This window comes from Salmo trutta, chromosome 33, assembly GCF_901001165.1.
Source record: "Salmo trutta chromosome 33, fSalTru1.1, whole genome shotgun sequence".
Taxonomy (NCBI): Eukaryota; Metazoa; Chordata; class Actinopteri; order Salmoniformes; family Salmonidae; genus Salmo; species Salmo trutta.
In genome coordinates this window covers 21,574,711-21,595,836 of record NC_042989.1, presented here as the reverse complement: position 1 = coordinate 21,595,836, position 21,126 = coordinate 21,574,711, and the positions used below count along the sequence as shown (strand labels likewise).

The window sequence follows — 21,126 nt, the reverse complement described above, 5'->3', positions numbered from 1 at the left end:
TGAATGGTAAAGAAGGGTTATGAGCACGACGCATTTCGTGACAAAATTTTTTGAAATATTCCATTACCGTACTTCGAAGCATGTCAACTGCTCGTAAAAAAGCGATAATATTCCGACCGGGAGTCGTTGTATCCGTTCAAAGACGATAGAATAAAAACATGGGGTCGTCTCGTGCACGAGCATGAGTCCCATTGTCTGCTGATAGACCACTTAGAAAATGCGCTAAAGCTTTTCAGCCAGGGCTTGGAATTACGTAATTCAGCTTTTTTCCGCCTTCTGAGAGCCCATGGGAGCCGTAGGAAGTGTCACGTAACAGCAGAGATCCCCTGTATTGGATAGAGATAATCAAGGAGGGCAAAAAATGGTCAGAGAGGGCGCTTCCTGTTTGGAATCTTCTCAGGTTTTGGCCTGCCAAATGAGTTCTGTTATACTCACAGACACCATTCAAACAGTTTTAGAAACTTTGGAGTGTTTTCTATCCAAAGCTAATAATTATATGCATATTCTAGTTTCTGGGCAGGAGTAATAATCAGATTAAATCGGGTACGTTTTTTATCCGGCCGTGAAAATACTGCCCCCTATCCATAACAGGATAACATAATGTCCTAGGAGTGTCATCTGATGAAGATCATCAAAGGTTAGTGCTGCATTTAGCTGTGGTTTTGGTTTTTGTGACATATATGCTTGCTTTGAAAATGGCTGTGTGATTATTTTTGGCAGGGTACTCTCCTGACATAATCTAATGTTTTGCTTTCGCTGTAAAGCCTTTTTGAAATCGGACAACGTGGTTGGATTAACGAGAGTCTTATCTTTCAAATGGTGTAAAATAGTCATATGTTTGAGAAATTGAAGTTATAGCATTTTTGAGGAATTTGTATTTCGCGCCACGCGATTCCACTGGCTGTTGAATAGAGTGGGACGCTGACGTCAGTGGGATGCTGTGGGACGCAGTGGGACGCTGACGTCCCACTGGCCCAGACAGGTTAACAAACTATAGTTTTGGCACGTCGGTTAGGACATCTACTTTGTGCATGACACAAGTAATTTTTTCAACAATTGTTTACAGACAGATTATTTCATTTATAATTCACAGTATCACAATTCCAGTGGGTCAGAAGTTTACATACACTAAGTTGACTGTGCCTTTAAACAGCTTGGAAAATTCCAGAAAATGATGTCATGGCTTTAGAAGCTTCTGATAGGCTAATTGACATCATTTGAGTCAATTGGAGGTGTACCTGTGGATGTATTTCAAGGCCTACCTTCAAACTCAGTGCCTCTTTGCTTGACATCATGGGAAAATCTAAAGAAATCCGCCAAGACCTCCGCCCCAAAAAAATCATCCTTGGGAGCAATTTCCAAACGCCTGAAGCTACCACGTTCATCTGTACAAACAGTAGTACACAAGTATAAACACCATGGGACCATGCAGCCATCATACCGCTCAGGAAGGAGACTCGTTTTGTCTCCTAGAGATTAATGTACTTTGGTGTGAAAAGTGCAAATCAATCCCAGAACAACAGCAAATGACCTTGTGAAGACGCTGGAGGAAACAGGTACAAAAGTATCTTTATCCACAGTAAAACGAGTCCTATATTGACATAACATGAAAGGCTGCTCAGCAAGGAAGAAGTCACTGCTCCAAAACCGCCATAAAAAAGCCAGACTACGGTTTGCAGCTGCACATGGGGACAAAGATCGTACTTTTTGGAGAAATGTCCTCTGGTCTGATGAAACAAAAATAGAACTGTTTTGCCATAATGACCATCGATATGTTTGGAGGAAAAAGGGGGAGGCTTGCAAGCCGAAGAACACCGTGAAGCGTGGGGGTGGCAGCATCGTGTTGTGGGGGTGCTTTGCTTCTGACCCACTGGGAATGTGATGAAAGAAATAAAAGCTGAAATAAATAATTCTCTCTACTATTATTCTGACATTTCACATTCTTAAAATAAAGTGGTGATCCTAACTGACCTAAGACAGGGAATTTTTACTAGGATTAAATGTCAGGAATTGTGAAACTGAGTTTAAATGTATTTGGCTAAAGTGTATGTAAACTTCCGACTTCAGCTGTATCTCTGCCTCCACACACATGTCAACCTGGGTCTGGTCCAGACAAGGTCACTGACGCATGGCCTAGTGGGGAAGAATGGTATCAGGTGTACTTAAAGGAGTGCAAACCACAACCTCACAATAACAGCTCAATCAGAGTCACCGCTTAGCTAATCTCTTCTATCAAGGATTCTTCAAAGTTTCATTGGAAAGAGGAGGACTCACATGTCACGGTGAAACCTGGTTGACAAGGTTTGAGTGCAGCCAGTAGTCATTCATGAACAATTCCACTGGTTTAATGAGTCATATGTTGTTTTTTTGGTTTTCAATTCTAATTTAGATTAGTAATTAAATATGAATGAAACTATAGGATGCTTTCTTAATCAGCCTTGATCAAACGGTCAAAAAAGAGATATAAATCTTTAGCTGTTTTTCAGCCGTTCAATAAAAATATTCTAATAAAAATGCTATAAAATGATTACATCAGTACAATAAATAAATATTGAATTCAGGAATAGCAAATAAAAAGAGCACTGAAGGTTTGGTAGGTTGTTTACAACTCAGAACAGCCCAGTCTCTTAGAAAGTTAAAAGATAAAAGCTAGCTGCTCAGAGGGGGATTTGTAAATCCACAGAAACAAGGAGAGTTATTGATTAATCAATATGTCAGTCGAGGAGCTGTTGCTGAGTGGCACAGAGAGACACAGAGAGATACACAGAGAGATACACAGAGAGGAGATAGGAAGACAGAGACAAACAGAGAGATGCTCATCTCTCTTCAAAGTCCTGATGTATACTGCCCCAGGCACCCATGAATAGGAGATGTCACTATAGAAGTCAATGTCATCATGGATAAACAAGTGCATCTTTGATCATTTCATCAAAGGATCCCTCCCTTTTTCATTGGATGTGAGGAGATCATCTGTTTTGACTACCTATCACCAGTAATATGGTCGTGGAATGTCCCATTCAATAATTTCTTAAGCATATTTTTCCTAAATAGGTATAGTATCTGTGTTTCAGCAACCTGAATCTCTAGATAGAGATAAGGGCTGGACGCTCTGAGGCAGACAAATATGTTTTGTTACAGCGCCACAAAAAACAACAATACAGAGCCTGATCTTTTGTCAGCGTTTGGGTGCAACATTGGGTCAGGAGATAAGCAATCCCCTGTGGACTGTGGACAGATGTGATCCATCTCTGGCTGCATTTCCGTTCTTTGCTCACTGCCAGGCAGATCAGATGGTGACCTGTGGAGAAACAGCTCTGCCCTGGGGGTCTGAAAGGCAGCAGGAGCTTTTGACACATCAGCTGTCATCATCAGAGGTGATGAGAGATAGCACCGCGCTATAGAGAACATGGGCCAATCATCAGAAGTGATGTGAGAGAGCACAGAAATAAACTGAATTTTGGTCTGTCATCAGAGGCAATGGGAGAGAGCACAGAGATAAAGAGAATTTAGGTCTGTCATCAGAGGTGATAGGAAAGACTACAGAGAATTTAGGTCTGTCATCAGATGCGATGTGAGAGAGCACAGAGATACAGAGAACATGGGCCAGTCATGATCATACTACAACTAATTAATCCACAACTGAAGTCTTGAGTAATTGGTCAGTGGCTCGATTAAGTTCTGGGTCCATACATGTTAAGAGAAGGGATTATTAAGAGATGCTAGGATGAGGAGCGGAACCGGAACGAGGAGCTCCACCTTCTCTATGCAGGTGATTTGTCCAAATAACCAGTGACGAAAAACCCAAACACCGGAAATACTGCTGCTCATTAGCCCACACATCCCATTCCTTCCTGACAGATTCTACGGTAGGCTACCAGTTATGTTGCCGTAGATCTGTCCACGAGAGATTATACTACAACTCATCCCCACTAGGTCTAAGGAAAAACACCGGGGTTTTGGCATCATTTAGGCATAATTTAGCTGGTGCCATGAAACAGATGTTTTACTGCTCTACTCACAGTAAAAGGTCAGATGTTCTATTTGACTTCCTCCAAGCACATGTTTTGGCCATTGAAATCACTGATTTATTGATGTGTTATCCAATGCATTATTGGCCAAGTCATTAATAATGCAGGTCATGTAGATTTGAATAGATTTTTGTGGAAAATACAAACCATTCAGCATTAATGATTTTTTTAAAAAGGCTGAAAATATGCATGTGTGTGAAGGGTGAGGGTAGACTCATGACGAGCAAGCCATAAACCAAGAACAAGTCAGCGGTACATCTCAGATAAGCCCAGTCCAGGTGTGCCTCTCCCTTGACCGGACGCCTGACAGAGGCATTATTGAGGGAGATTTGGGGAACAGATGTGGTGATAGGGTTTAATGAAAAGCACCCAGCATGTCATTCCTATATAAGTGTGCCATGGCCTCATTACCATCTCAGACAGAGACATCCCATAATTCCTTATGTGGTTGGAGGGATGTGGGGGGTTCAGGGACTGTCATCTGTCTCTCTGGGCCAATGGTAAGCTCACTCTGCCCTCAGGGAGCTGAAAGCCAGTTAGAGCACATCTCCATCCACTGAGTTGTGTGTAACGACAGTGGTCTCGGCTGACCAACACCAATACATGTATAATAGGTACAATTCCAGAATAAGCATTTTCTGACCAGGGAACTATACAATATTAGATGGAAATAGTAAGACATACAAAGAAAGAATAGTGCTCTATTTGAAAGCCTTTATACAGCACTGACCTTCTGAAGAAACCATTGTTATGATGATGATGATTATATTTTTCTATGTGATGTACTGATATCTTTGTTTCCTTCTCTGAATGTGCTTGTCAATATCTCTTTGTGACATTCCCCTGGTGATTTAATGGGGCCACATGCGACAGATCAGCACCTATCGTCAGGATTATAAGACATAAGGGGTTTAGTCTGATAAAGCCCTGGCCACAGCCACAGCCCTAGCCTTTCCCTACTAATAATGCCCAACAAATGCTTCTCCACACGGCAGCCAGGTCATGGCTAGATGGGATACAGTTCATGTCATATTGACGTCTAAAATAGTTTTTATTTTATTTCTGAGATAAGCTGTGTCCCATCTAGTTAAAAACCCAGCCATGCAGGCGCACAAAGACACAGACAAAGGTTCCATGGAGAAACGCTGTAGCCTTAGCAACATCCTTATCTGACCAGTCCAGGTCAACGCTGCTTGTAAAAATGGGAAAAGCAGTGTGATTTATGGAACGGCACAGAAAGCTACAGTTGGAGTCAGTGATAGGCGCTGCTCACCCAAAGCTGTTTCAATACACAGACACCAATCATGGCTGATAACCTGGGCTGTGTCTCCCTGTTGCTCTTTGGGGAGGAGACAATAGCTGTGCCCTAAGGCTAATTAACAGGCTCACTCTGTATGTGCGTACTCACAGAAATGCAGATTAACCACCACCCCCCCTCCCCACCTCCCCTCCTGCCCAGTCACACCACTTCTCTCCCTTCTGCTCTCACCTTCCAAACCTCCCTTCAGATCCACCCCTCTCTCCTCCCTCTCTTCTTGGCTCCGTGGCTGGGCTGCATGCTCACTGTCCCCAAAACATGATGAACCAATCAGCCCTATGGGAATTTCTTCACCCAGCTGGCGTCAGCTACATCTGTGTCTGTCAGGGAGGACAGTAGTATTAGCAGGGATCAAGCATCATCTCTTTTCCTCACTGCCACAGACACTGACTGAGATCCAACTTCACTGAGAGGGAGTGAGCGTCACCAGCCAGTCCACAGCAGTTCAGGGGGAAAGTTCACCCCTCCTCTTTCTCTCTCTCTCTCTCTCTCTCTCCTCATCAGAAACCTTCCTCTACTCCTCTAGAGCGTTGGTTAATTCACAAATAACAAAGTAAGGATACCATGCAACATGTGGATCATTTCTTTCCTTGGACTGCTACGTTGACTGATTTCTCTACATTTTTTCTCTCCGAAGAGATGTCCTCTCCTCTGTTGTCAATGTCTGAGCGGTGACAACTAAAGCCTTCTATTTCCCGACATAAAATATTACTCTACACTCTGGGATCTATATATCTGGATTTCTGTAGCATGTTGGGATACTGTCAGTTAGATTTCTCATCCGCTGTGACCTCATCCTCATCCTCTTTCCCAGGGTTGTGATTACACTTTTCAGCCCTGAGATTAACCTTGAGAGTTCAGAGCAAAACAAAGGGATTAAATATGAACTGGGAGAATCTATCTTCACACATCAAGAAGATCCTGCTGTCACACTGAAGGCAACGGGGCTTGGTCGCTTGGATAGTGAAAGTCAACTGTGAGTATGTGTCTGTGGCTTGCTCTGCTTTTTCTAGAGAAACACAAGTGATTCTTCTGGGAGTTTTATATGCACAGAAGTTTGACCTCTATAAAGGCGAGCGGAAACTGCTGAGAGCATGTCTGAGAGGTCTTAGCATGTATATTTAATGCATCCTTTTACCTTCATGAAAGGAGCAGTTAGGTGGTGCTCAAACAGAGAGAAAGAATTACAGTGGAAAAGGAGCAGGCAGTCACGTAGGGTAACTGTATCAAATAGCAGCACACACATTTAGGTTTCTACAGTGAATCACTGATGAATTACATACAGACAGCTTTCCTGAGTAGGTAGCAGCTCTTGGAAAAGTCCTACCTCTATCTCAGGTCACGTTTATACACAAGTACTGTACGTCTCTATACCTTGCTCTCACGTCACATTTCTATACATTTACTTAGTTTTCCTCCCCATTCATCACTTTTAATCTTCCTCTTCCGCCATCACTATATTCTCCTCTGACAGCCGACTGTGCACTCCACCCCCTGTACATCCCATATATATATATCCCTGACCTTTCTCCCACTATGTATCCTTCTGTTTATTTTCTCAAAATCTTATTCTCCCTTTCCTTATTATCATGTTTTCTTCATCTTCCTCCCTCCTCCAGTCTTGCTTCCTTTTACATCCCTCTGGCTCTTTGTAGCTTTCTTATTCTCTTCTAATTAACCAACTCTCCTCCCCCTATCTCTCCTTTCCCTGTGTCTCTTCTCTTTACCTCTCCTTGTTCCCCGGAGGCAGGGGACAGGTGCAGAAAAAAAGCAAATGAAGAGAATAACACTAAAACCCTAGAACTTGTTATCTTGTAACTCAACAGAAAAATGATAACATTTCATTTGAATTTAGTACACAGTGCAATTGTCTCCAAACGGTCCCAAGAAATCTAGCTACCGTACAACCGACTGTAGGCTGTCTCTCATCCTAAGGTTACACTCCTCCACCACTCAAAATCATTAAATCTTTATTTTACCCATTAAAGGGGCTATGTGACCCTTCCAGCCCTTGATCCCCTGCTCTGCTCTTTGACTGAATGAAAATGACAAAAAAGGATTAAGCAGTGGAGCGTGATTTTAACGAGTCCTTGCAGAGCCCTCAAACTTGGTGGAGCGTTAAAGAAATGTGTTGAGGCACAAGGCTATCAAATATTCAGGGATAGGTTGCCACAAAACAGGAAGGATCTGCCAAGCTTGGAGACATGACAAATGCGACAGTGGTAGTGGTAAAGACCTTGGAGCCTCACATATGGGAACAAAAAGAACCTCAATGTTATTACGAGGCAATTAGGAATCATGTCTAGGGAGAAGTCAAGGCTTTCTACAAGACTGTATATCACCAGAACCAGAGTTCACTAGAGTTGCTATAGGGGAGAGAGGGTTAAGTTGAGCCAAAGGAGAAACCCACCCTTGTTTCTAGGAAACCACACACAAAATAGATAATTTGACCAAATATTTAGGAAGAGGTCAGGAGTCTGTGAAGGAAGAAACCACATGGAAAAAGTGGTAAGCCACTGGGCAAAAACTGGTTGAATCAATGTTGTTTCCACATAATTTCAACAAATAAATTCAATGATATGACATTGAATCAACGTGGAAAACTGATTGGATTTTCTAAAAGTAATCAACGTAGGGGAATTTCGTATTTTTTTTCATCCAACTTTGAACCTAAATCCAATGTCATGGTGAAATGTTTTGCTGATTTCATGTTGAATTCACATTAGTTGACAACTCAACCAAATGTAAATCCAAAATAAACATTGATCTGACGTCTGTGCCCAGTGCGAAGCAACATAGGTCAAATTAATTTACTGTGTTAGAAGATTCATGATGCTTATATCTAAACCAAAGCAGATCATTTTATGATTGTTCTATGCATCAGTTGGGTTCTCTATAAGCTTAAATATGAGGGTAAGTTGAGCCAATGGCAAGTTGAGCATATTTAAGTGTTTTCTTCCCAGTTGCAAAGCAAGGCATTTTCGCTGGGATATGAGGTAACGACTAGACCTGGCCTATGTTAAAAGTGTAAAAAAAAAATACAAAGTGTTTGTTAGGTGTTAAGCCTGTGTTAAAATATGCTTAACCCTTGGCCTACTATTTCTGCAGCCCCTAGGTTATCTAATTAACATAATGAAACATCCCCATTAGAATCTGTCTGTTTAAGCCAGAGATATGCGTTTTGCATGGGCTACGTCTCAATCCACCGCATCCACCGATATCGCCTTTCCGCATTTGCAGTGAAAGTAGCAGAGCTAGAGCTATGTTTGTCAGACCATGAGACATCCTGAAAATCCGACTTCTCATGAAAACATCTCTAGCGTCAGAAAGCTTTGACCTATAAACTATTATGGCCACTCCATTGAGAGATGGGACTCTCACACACATGATAGTGTTCTCCGTTTTGCTCCAGGACGTCCCACAAGACTCATCTGAAGTCTGTACAGCCTCTTCTGACAACTTCTGTCTGTAGCGTCCAAACGGTTTGGGCTACACACTAATATGACCCCTCTGTGGAAATGAAGGGGATGAATACAGTACATGTAAATATATATATATATATATATATTTTCCTGATATTTCATATATCTCTCAGATATAGAGGACAGAAACTTCAGAACATACTTCCTTTAGATTTTTTCGGAACTATCTGTTGTTGCTTGTAGTGAATCTGTTATTCGATGCATTTCTATTGGCTAATAGCAATAATGCCAAATTCAATGTTTCATCCCCTAAATCTCAATTTACCCCACTCTCCCCTGTTAGGCAACACCTGCAAGTATAGGATTCATCTATTACTGTATTTAATAATGGATTTCATAGCCTACGTGTTTGTCAGTTCTAGTGACTTTTTGGCAGCCATTACACCTGGTTGAAAATTACCTTAGAGAAGTTGCCAGTAAGCATAAATACTCTTAAGGAAACCTCAGTAGAAGAGGTTGTAGAACTCAAAAGGTCTACAAAACAACTGTAATCTTGTAATTTGCCCTGGGAGGTGCTGTTGTGGTACAAAGTTATGAACAATATCACAAGGGCATTATGAACAATAGAACAATAGAGAATTCTATGTCCCCTTACACGCAAACCCTACAGATCGTATTGAGTGAATTTTATGCATCAAGGTTGGATTACTAAAAAGGAGAGGGGCTAATAGTCTCTGGTAATGATAGCTTCACAGAACCCCTATCCCAATTTGCTGATTTTTTCATTACAAAGTTGATTCCTTCCCTCCCAGCATTCTTGGCGACACCCCTGATGTGCTAAAGTTCCTTGAGAACGTCAAAGTTTAATCTAATGATATACTTGTAACTATGGATGTTTAAAGTCTTTACACAAACATTCCCCATGCAGGAGGCCTATCCCACTTTAGATACACACCCTTGAAGATCTGCTGACCCCTTCTGGTTTTGATTTGACATGAACCGAAATTGCATTATCTATTAACTTATTTTCAATATGCTGGCTCTTTTTACCTCCAACGCCAGTGAATAGCGATGGGAGCGCCAAATTATGCTCTTTTGTTTATGGGTTTCAGGGAAGAAAAAATCATTAACAATGCTGTATCTAACCCGTTCTTTTCTAATATTGTCATGTGGCACCTATATATTGATGATATTCTAGTAGTCAGGTGGGGCACAGAAAAGGATTTGAGTAGATTTTTGTTGTATGAGGGAATGTCGAGGAATATTGGTGTCAAGTTCAAACAGAGTGAGCCGGACGCCAGTTCGAGTTCTGGAGGTGAAATGGAAGGGGTAGAAGGTGATGTGAGGAGCTCGGAGCCTGAGCCTTGCATTGATAGACATGGTTGTGATAAAGATACATTTGCTCCAGTGGGAGTGAGATTTTTGAAGAGGGTGATCCATGGGTGGTTTCAGGTTAGGTGGAAAAGATGGTGAGTGCTGTTGAGTCGGTGAAGGTAACCCGTAATAAGGGTGCAGTAATATTGTGAGGAAATTGTTACAGAGAGGCACTTTGGATCGACTGCTTAGACTGCGTCGAGCCAAAGGGTCTGAATGAACAGCTCTCGTTCTCATCTTTTTTGTAAATACGTTCTTCTTTGTTTATTTCTATGTCTTTTGTTATTCAAGTGGAATGTATGTGTAGGAATCTTGAATGATGATCATACTCTTGTTTGAATAACTGGTGTAGTTGCTACTACAACTGACAGTATTGACATGTTTGAGTGACATGAAGAGCGGGACACTCCCCTGTAAGGGTATATATGTGCCTCCCAACCTTTTCCTATGGAAGTCTCTGATGAAGGTGATTCATGCCGAAACATAAACCTATTGTTTGTCCCGTCAATAAATCTATCAGATTTACGCAGCAACAGAGCACTCCTTTTTCCAGTTGAAGTATCCTGGGGTAAGGGATGATAGTCACCAGTTGAAGTATCCTGGGGTAATGGATGATAGTCACCAGTTGAAGTATCCTGGGGTAAGGGATGATAGTCACCAGTTGAAGTATCCTGGGGTAATGGATGATAGTTACCAGTTGAAGTATCCTGGGGTAAGGGATGATAGTCACCAGTTGAAGTATCCTGGGGTAATGGATGATAGTCACCAGTTGAAGTATCCTGGGGTAAGGGATGATAGTCACCAGTTGAAGTATCCTGGGGTAATGGATGATAGTCACCAGTTGAAGTATCCTGGGGTAAGGGATGATAGTCACCAGTTGAAGTATCCTGGGGTAATGGATGATAGTCACCAGTTGAAGTATCCTGGGGTAAGGGATGATAGTCAGCAGTTGAAGTATCCTGGGGTAATGGATGATAGTCACCAGTTGAAGTATCCTGGGGTAATGGATGATAGTCACCAGTTGAAGTATCCTGGGGTAATGGATGATAGTCACCAGTTGAAGTATCCTGGGGTAAGGGATGATAGTCACCAGTTGAAGTATCCTGGGGTAATGGATGATAGTCACCAGTTGAAGTATCCTGGGGTAAGGGATGATAGTCACCAGTTGAAGTATCCTGGGGTAATGGATGATAGTCACCAGTTGAAGTATTCTGGGGTAATGGATGATAGTCACCAGTTGAAGTATCCTGGGGTAATGAATATTAGTCACCAGTTGAAGTATCCTGGGGTAATGAATATTAGTCACCAGTTGAAGTATCCTGGGGTAATGAATAATAGTCACCAGTTGAAGTATCCTGGGGTAATGGATGATAGTCACCAGTTGAAGTATCCGGGGGTAATGGATGATAGTCACCAGTTGAAGTATCCGGGGGTAATGGATGATAGTCACCAGTTGAAGTATCCGGGGGTAATGGATGATAGTCACCAGTTGAAGTATCCTGGGGTAAGGAATGTCTTTTGGGATTTTCAAGTCCTTCAGCCGAGCACCTGATTGCCCCTTTTTCGTATAAGCTGGGCTGAAGCGTGTTTGGGCATACCTACCCATATTTCATACATCAACAATAAGGTCAGCAGATGCAAACTGTGAGTATGTTGTCCACCTGAATTTATTGACAAAGTCTCTAAGTCCTTTCCATGCTGGCCTTGGAAGAGGTAGTGCTGTGTGTGAGAGAGTAATGACACATTGAGGATAATTGATAATAGCCTGGTTCCATCAAATAAGCCCAACAGACAGACAACAATAAGAATGGAAAGTAGAGACGAAGCAGTAACACAATGTTCCAGTGGGGAAATAGAAAATATGGATCCTCAGAGGCAGATAGTTATGGTCAAGAGTACCATCAGCAGACAGTCAGTATGGTCATGAGTATCATCAGCAGTCAGTATGTTCATGAGTATCATCAGCAGACAGTTAGTATGGTCATGAGTATCATCAGCAGACAGTCAGTATGGTCATGAGTATCATCAGCAGACTGTCAGTATGGTCATGAGTATCATCAGCAGACAGTCAGTATGGTCATGAGTATCATCAGCAGACTGTCAGTATGGTCATGAGTATCATCAGCAGACAGACAGTATGGTCATGAGTATCATCAGCAGACAGTCAGTATGGTCATGAGTATCATCAGCAGACTGTCAGTATGGTCATGAGTATCATCAGCAGACAGTCAGTATGGTCATGAGTATCATCAGCAGACTGTCAGTATGGTCATGAGTATCATCAGCAGACTGTCAGTATGGTCATGAGTATCATCAGCAGACTGTCAGTATGGTCATGAGTATCATCAGTAGACTGTCAGTATGGTTATGAGTATCATCAGAAGACTGTCAGTATGGTCATGAGTATCTTCAGCAGACAGTCAGTATGGTCATGAGTATCATCAGCAGACAGTCAGTATGGTCATGACTCATGTGTATCATCAGCAGACAGTCAGTATGGGCATAAGTATCATCAGCAGACAGTCAGTAGGGTCATGACATGAGTATCTTCAACAGACCGTCAGTATGGTCATGAGTATCTTCAGCAGACGGTCAGTATGGTCGTGACTCATGAGTATCTTCAGCAGACGGTCAGTATGGTCGTGACTCATGAGTATCTTCAGCAGACGGTCAGTATGGTCGTGACTCATGAGTATCATCAGCAGACAGTCAGTATGGTCATGACTCATGAGTATCTTCAGCAGACGGTCAGTATGGTCGTGACTCATGAGTATCTTCAGCAGACGGTCAGTATGGTCGTGACTCATGAGTATCATCAGCAGACAGTCAGTATGGTCATGACTCATGAGTATCTTCAGCAGACGTTCAGTATGGTCGTGACTCATGAGTATCATCAGCAGACAGCAGACAGCTATTGTCATATCCATCAAACTGATCATAAAATGAATGTAATAATAATACTTAGCATCTCTCGTCTGAATGGAAATGCCATTACAAAGTTTGTCATCACAGTTGTAAAAAGACACTTAGCGTGCTGGAGGGGAAAATTAGCACCCACTGAAGGTAATTCAATGGTACATTAGGAGATAGATAATGCATAATAGCTATAAATGATTGGTATGAAACAAATGTGAAAAGATTGATGAAAACCTTGTCAACCAGCTAGTATGTACCATCACAGTGTGTAGATGGCTTTAGAGGACTGATTTATCTTAAGCATGAGGTTAATAATCCAGAAAACTGTATCTGATATTTGTCTCTTTGCCCATATAATCCCCCTCTACCCACTACACCACAACCAGCCTCAAGGGAAGCCTGTCGTAGGTCCCCCTGCAGAATGTAAGATACTGTATCCAGGGACCTTAAGCATGGGTCACTGGACCGACTTGAGGCATGCAGAATGCACTGTGCCAAAGAGCCTTAGGCTGCTCTCCAGAGCGTGCACACAGAACAACATACACGTGCACTCTCTCTCCCCCTGTCTCTCCCTCTGTCTCTCTCTCTCTCTCACACACACACAAACACACCCTCATCCCCATTCACTTTTAGCTTTACCCAAGCACACAAACATGAGCAGCGCTGCAGTGCAGGGAAAGGTTAAACATGACTCTGAGGAGTGGTCAGTGCCGGTGTGTGTGGAGACTAGTGGACAGAGAAGCCATGGCAGTGGAAGGCTGATGGCTGACTACCAATGGACTTGGGTAATTTCAATTTGCGCTACGGATTGAATCTAGCCCTTAGAATCCATGTCACTTTCAGGTTTTATTGTGATTGTAGTTGAGCTAAAACTCATACACACTAATGCAAAGATAAAGAAGGCAGCCAAATCCATAAAAAAGACACAAATACTGTATACAGTACAAATATATGTAGTCAGGCCTCCCGAGTTGTGTAGCGGTCTAAGGCACTGCATCTCAGTGCTAGCTGTGCCGCTAGAGATCCTGGTTCGAGTCCAGGCTCTGTCGCAGCCGGCCGTGACCTGGGAGACCCATGGGGTGGCGCACAATTGGCCCAGCGTTGTCCGGGTTAGGGGAGGGTTTGGTCGTCAGGGATGTTCTTGTCCAATTGGGCACTAGCGACTCCTGTGGCGGGCCGGGCGCAATGCACTCTGACAGGCATGGGTTTGAATCTGGCCCTTTGACTCATGGAGGAAGAGGGTTAATTCTGTGTTACAGGGTTTAAACAGAATCAACTCAAAGGTTAACAGTTTAGACATTTCATTGCTTTTTTTTACTTCATATTCATCATCTCCAGCACCACCCCAACATATGTTAAAATGGCTTGTTTCTATATTTTGCAGTTAAACATATAGAAGAAGATAAGTGTTTCCAATAATACCCTAAACCAATTAGTAGGCAATTAGTAGACAATTAGTAGGCAATTAGTAGACAACGCCTATTCATAATTGGTAAAATCACATGATACACGCCGATGATGTCAATGGAAACATTTTCCTCTATGTTTCTTTTGCTATAAAACACAGAAAAGTGCAATTTTCACATACTGTATGTTGATGTTAGGGTGGCGCTGGAGATGATTAATATGAAATTGAAAACATTTTAAATTCCCCTTTAAGGTTAGAGCTATGGTTTGGGGAAGGCTTAAAACAAAACAAAAGAACGCGCCTATGTATCATCAGTATTCATAGTATTCTTAGTGTTTGCTCGAGCATTGTGAACTGTCCCCAAGCTTTGAACTGCTGGTGTTACTCTGACCATTATGACTCATGTTGGGTGAAAATTCATCTTGGTTAACCCAGAACTAAAGTCTCACGTAATTGTTCAGATGCTCGATTAAGTGCTGGGTTCATCGTGTTAAGAGCAGAGATAGAATAAGGATCAGAACCGGAACAGAGAGCCCCACCCTCTCTCTTTGCAAGTTACGGACAAGTCTATGGGCCAAATGTCACCTCCTGTTCCCAAATTCTAAAGATGCTAACACCTGCAAAATTGTCATTTGTCCAAAGCACTGGAAGTAATGGTCCTCGTTATTTCACGCTTCCTGTTGTATCATGACAGATCTACAGTACCATTTATGTTTACGTAGTCTGTCCACGAGAGACTAGGGGGAAATGGAAGTTGTGTGTGCTTGTCTTGTTCAAGCCCCTCTCAAGATGCTCTTCCTCCTCGATTGCTTACACAATATTTGTGGAATGGAACAATGCTTTTCTTTGGCCCTACTATGTTGAGCCTCATGTGCCATGTGCTTGTGTGTTCCTGAATATAGTACGTGCATGCATTTTTTGCCTGAGTGCGTGTGTGTATATTTAAGCATGAGAGACAGTCATTGGTGAGTCAGAGACTGAACTCGAGAACGCCTTGTCACTCAAGTGTCCATGCATAGTAGTTATAATTAATGAATCCACTTCTTGGCATGAAACTCGCTGACTGAGAGAGTGGCCTGGCCTATGTCTCCAGCCCTTTTTACTGTAAGAGGAGAACAAGTTTTTACTGGAGACCCTCAGTCTACTAGACAAGGGCTTACACCTCAAGCACACATATTCCCTTTCGTCAGGTGTGGAAAATGGAGACAGGTGCCAACCAGAAGCACCATTTTTGAGTGAGGCCAGTTAGGTTACTTTGAACTTGATCATTTCTGCAATTTTGCCTTATGATCAAATCAAAGGTGTGTTTCTTCCAGAGCAAGCAGTTCATGGCGAATGAGAGGGTTGGAGAGAGAGAGACTGATAGATTGAAGGAGAAATAGAGGGAGAGAGAGAGAGAGAGTGAGAGAGAGAGAGAGAGACTGATAGATTGAAGGAGAAATAAAGAGAGGGAGAGAGAGAGAGACTGATAGATTGAGGGAGAGAGAGACTGATAGATTGAAGGAGAAATAAAGAGAGAGAGTGAGAGAGAGAGAGACTGATAGATTGAAGGAGAAATAAAGAGAGAGAGAGAGAGAGAGAGAGAGAGAGAGAGAGACTGATAGATTGAAGGAGAAATAAAGAGAGGGAGAGAGAGAGAGAGACTGATAGATTGAAGGAGAAATAAAGAGAGAGAGAGACTGATAGATTGAAGGAGAAATAAAGAGAGAGAGAGACTGATAGATTGAAGGAGAAATAAAGAGAGGGAGAGAGAGAGAGAGAGAGACTGATAGATTGAAGGAGAAATAAAGAGAGAGAGAGACTGATAGATTGAAGGAGAAATAAAGAGAGAGAGAGACTGATAGATTGAAGGAGAAATAAAGAGAGAGAGAGAGAGAGAGACTGATAGATTGAAGGAGAAATAAAGAGAGAGAGAGAGAGAGAGAGAGACTGATAGATTGAAGGAGAAATAAAGAGAGGGAGAGACTGATAGATTGAAGGAGAAATAATAAGAGGGAGGCAGATTAGTTCATCATCTAAAGGGACAGTACAGAAGAAGAAAAACAGCTGTCAAGTGATACCTGGGCTCTCCAGTGCTGTGATGTTGATTATGTGAGTGATATAAAATGTCACAGTAATAAGCTGAAGGGCGATCCAAGGGCTCGCTGAGCCTCCCTGTGGTGAGTGGAATGTCATTTGTATGGACCTCAGGCTGCCATGGTGTGCCAACAGAATACCAATGAGTGGAGAAGTTACTCAGAAGTATAGGTCACGATAGGGTCAACATACTACTGGTAGATGAACTGACAGAGAGTATAGATTCATCTTCCAAGGCTAAGAGGATAACAGATAAGTTATTCCGGTATCCAGGATCAGAAATGGAGGATGTGATAGTCTATCATAATAGTTATTCTGAGACAGCAAAGCTAAAATTCAGACAGCAAGTTAAGCAAGATATCGCTCACCATACTTCGTCTTATGTAATAAACTGTAAATGTTTCCATTGTTACAACTTACTGCAAGACTCAAAATGTATTTGAAGACCATCTGGTGTATGACACAAAGATCTCTCAGTAGACTGATGATGCAGATGTTTTGAGGAAGGGAACAACTAAGCAAGTGTCTACTTTATGGATGATAATGGGAATCCTTCCATTACTGAGTGATCCCATTGATCCTAAGTATCATGGACAAGGTGTACAGTGGATATCCATTTAACAAGGCCCTAAGCTCACCATCTGTGATGCCACCTTCATCCCCTCTTAAGAAAATGGACATTACCCATGTTGGATGTTCTCCAGCAACACTGGGTTAGCAATGAGATGACCTGGGACATTGCATATTTAGGCTCATGGTAACACATAGACACAGGTTTCAAACATAGGCACAGGTTGGCAATGGCACATGCTAAAAACGCTACCATCCTGATCTCCCATTAGATGTATTTTCATGGTAGTAGACACAGTCAACCCTATACACTGAGTATACAAACATTAAGAACACCTGCTCTTTCCATTACATTGACTAACCAGGTGAATCCAGGTGAAAGCTATGATCCTTATTGATGTCACTTCAATGGTAGTAGGTGCCAGGCGCACCGGTTTGAGTCAAGAACTGCAACGTTGCTGTGTTTTTCACACTCAACTGGAAGGTGTTCCTAATGTTTGGTATACTCAGTGTAGATCAACTATGACTCACTAAATGTTGCTCACATCTCTCTTAACAACACCATTTCTTCATCTCAATATTATTAGAGATGTGGTTTTCTTTTCCTTCCTACAGCATTGCCAAGAACAAAATGAAATGAAAGGAGAAACGATTGCTGTCAGATGTGACAGAGAAACACAGGGAAGAATAAATGATAGCAATCACTCCGATCATTATTTCATTCCACAGTCTCTAAGGGTGCTGTTCCATTGACATAATGCCTGAGTTCATGATCATTACACTGAATAACCTGCCAGGAAGAAATAGGCAATGTTGAAATGAGCACTTGAAGTTCCTGTCTCCAGGGCTAGATGTAGGACTCTGTTTTAACCCAATTGGTTAGAATCGAATCCAAGGTTGCATGTTCAATTACCATGGAGGCCATTTGACATATGACACTTCAGAATCTGTAGGTCACTTTGGAGAAAAAGTGTTGTGTAAAGGACAATTCTGGTAGCCTAGTAGCCTGTAATTTGTTGCTAATTTACAATCTACTTAATCACAAACCATAACAGTCTTGACATTAAAATAAAATCCCAGTCAGCCCATTCAGAAGCAGTGGAGAGTCTGAAGCCAGGAAAACAGATAGAAAAATAGAGACCAAGACATTGGGATTCAGCACCGCCATAGTGATCTGAGGTGGATTCATCTCATAAAGGTGTGTGGAGAAAGGCCCAGGTTTAATTGTGTTTTATCAATCCCGGTCAGTACATATGGCGCACTAAGTGTCCCAAGAGCTGGGATGCTGCTCTTCTTTCAGCTGGGTAAACTCAGCCAGGAGGCAGAGAAAACACCTGATAAAACCCCCGCCTCGCCAGACAATTCAAACAACCTCTGGGACAGAAATGTCATGGCCATCTTTTGTCCGTTTGTTGATTGTTCCATCAGTACAAAGCTTAAGCACATTTTATTTATCTCCACAGATATTAGTGTTCGTCATTCAGAATCAGAAGCAATCACTTCATCGTCACCCTGGTTACAGAGAGCCACTGAGATAATACTGTGACATCAATATCCATTTAATACAGACAAGAAACATGCTTGCTGATATTGATGAGCAACGGACTAGTTATTTTAATGACCTGGATTTAAAAAGTGTCATTTGGCTAGACTACCTACAATGACCCATGTGTCAATCTGCTAAGCCTCTTTGTCTGCTAATGTACCTCTGTAGTGTAACAAACTGTCCGTGAGAGACCTCAATACAGACACTTATTCATACATACTAGATGAAGACACAAGAACTAGAGCAAAAGAGACCTGAGTGCTTATATGACCTAATGGCTCTAAAATGTTCATTCAGACATTCATGTGTGACACAGCTCTACCTGAGCTTTTTTGCAGCAAAAATAGAATCATACACTTTAATATGACACAGCACAAACCTGCATACTTTTTAGGTGGTGTTATCACATTATTTACATTGAGGTCTTAAACTGTCTAGACAAGATGTTTTGCAAGGTGCATGGACCCTATCTCTGGCCAGTGTGAGCATTGGTGCACTACTTACTACTGGACTCACATGGGGATGATTGTTGATTATTATTGCCATCTAGTGACTATTTGTGGCACTACCCTTTCTTTTCTATACTGTACATGGAGTTTGACTTTGCATGAAAAGATCACTTGTAAACTGCATTTGTTATTTTATTAACTCACTTTATTTGTTCTTCTTTCTAGGATATCCTACTCAAGATGGCATACCAAACAGATTACTCTCTCATAGCCATACCACTCATACCACAATAAGGACAACGTTAGAGAAACAACATGGAAGGTGGGGGAATACAGAACTTATCCATAAATGGCAACGCATCAGACATACACCCTGTCACACACAGTCTATGGGAGGTCATAACCATAGCAACTGTGTCGGCCATCGTGAGCCTGATTACGATAGTGGGGAACGTTCTGGTGATGCTGTCGTTTAAGGTAAACAGCCAGCTGAAGACAGTCAACAACTACTATCTGCTGAGTTTGGCTGTAGCTGACCTCATTATAGGTGTGTTCTCTATGAACCTCTACACCTCCTACATACTGATGGGATACTGGGCACTGGGGAGTGTGGCTTGTGACCTCTGGTTGGCTTTGGACTACGTGGCCAGTAATGCGTCAGTGATGAACCTGCTGGTAATCAGTTTTGACCGGTACTTCTCCATCACCAGACCCCTGACCTACAGAGCCAAGCGCACCCCCAAACGGGCTGGGGTCATGATAGGCATGGCCTGGCTGGTGTCCCTCATCCTCTGGGCCCCTCCCATACTGTGCTGGCAGTATTTTGTGGGGAAAAGGACAGTCCCTGAAAGGCAGTGTCAGATCCAGTTCTTCTCGGAGCCAGTGATAACATTTGGGACAGCCATTGCTGCGTTTTACATCCCAGTGTCAATCATGACCATCCTGTACTGTCGGATCTACAAGGAGACGGAACGTCGCACCAAGGACCTCGCTGAGCTCCAGGGCATCAACAGTTCCACAGACGCTGGTGTCACCAAGCCCCAGAAAACCATAATCAGATCCTGCTTCAACTGCAAGCAACTCAGCTCTGCCTCCCGGGACAGAACCCAGGCCTCCTGGTCCTCCTCCAACAGGAGCAATGCAGCCAAATCAGCAGCAGCCACCAACGACGAGTGGTCCAAGAGTGACCAGCTGACCACCTTCAACAGCTACGCCTCCTCGGAGGACGAGGAGCGGCCCGTGTCCCCGGGGGTCTTCCAGCCCACCTGCCGGAACCAGGAGTGTAGGCAGAGCACGGGTGCAGCGGGCTGTGTTAAAGAACAGCTCAGCAGTTATGAGGAGAACAACTTCTTCCACACGCCACCAAAGACCAACTCCCAGAAGAGCAAGAAGTGTGTGTCCTACAAGTTTAAACCAGTTCCCAAAGACACTACCAGCGGTGCCCAGCAAAGCAAGAACGGGGACACTAACATGGCCCCATCATCTTTCTCTTCAGCCGACTCCATGAGTGCCCCACCCTCCACCTCCTCCTCCAAGCCAATAGACACCACTCTGAAGATCCAGCTGACCAAGAGGAAGAGGATGGTGCTGATTAAGGAGAGGAAGGCTGCCCAGACTCTCAGTGCTATCCTGCTGGCCTTTATCCTGACGTGGACACCATACAACATCATGGTGCTCATCTCCACCTTCTGCTCTGACTGTATCCCTGTGTCTCTCTGGCACCTGGGCTACTGGCTGTGCTATGTCAACAGTACAGTCAACCCAATGTGCTACGCCCTCTGTAACAAGACCTTCCAGAAGACCTTCCGCATGCTGCTGCTCTGTCAGTGGAAGAAGAAGAGAGTGGAAGAGAAACTTTACTGGTACGGGCAAAACCCTGTAGTGAGCAGCAAGCTAACATGAGCCATTCACACCTTCCTTACAGAGGAACGAGTATGAAGACTATATGACTCAATAGATGTGGAAATATTTCAGTCAGTATTTGAGTTATGTCTACAAGTAGGGTGTGTCAAAAGTACA

General features: G+C 42.8%; 1 protein-coding gene across 1 annotated transcript; it reads left to right on the top strand.

Moving 5' to 3' along the window:
- The first annotated feature begins 6,160 nt into the window (after positions 1–6,160).
- On the top strand, positions 6,161–21,063 carry LOC115172648 (muscarinic acetylcholine receptor M5-like). The gene is made up of 2 exons (XM_029730301.1): positions 6,161–6,322; positions 19,333–21,063. The coding sequence occupies exon 2, from the start codon at positions 19,423–19,425 to the stop codon at positions 21,007–21,009; it is 1,587 nt and encodes a 528-aa protein (XP_029586161.1). The 5' UTR covers positions 6,161–6,322; positions 19,333–19,422; the 3' UTR covers positions 21,010–21,063.
- The last annotated feature ends 63 nt before the right edge of the window (positions 21,064–21,126 follow it).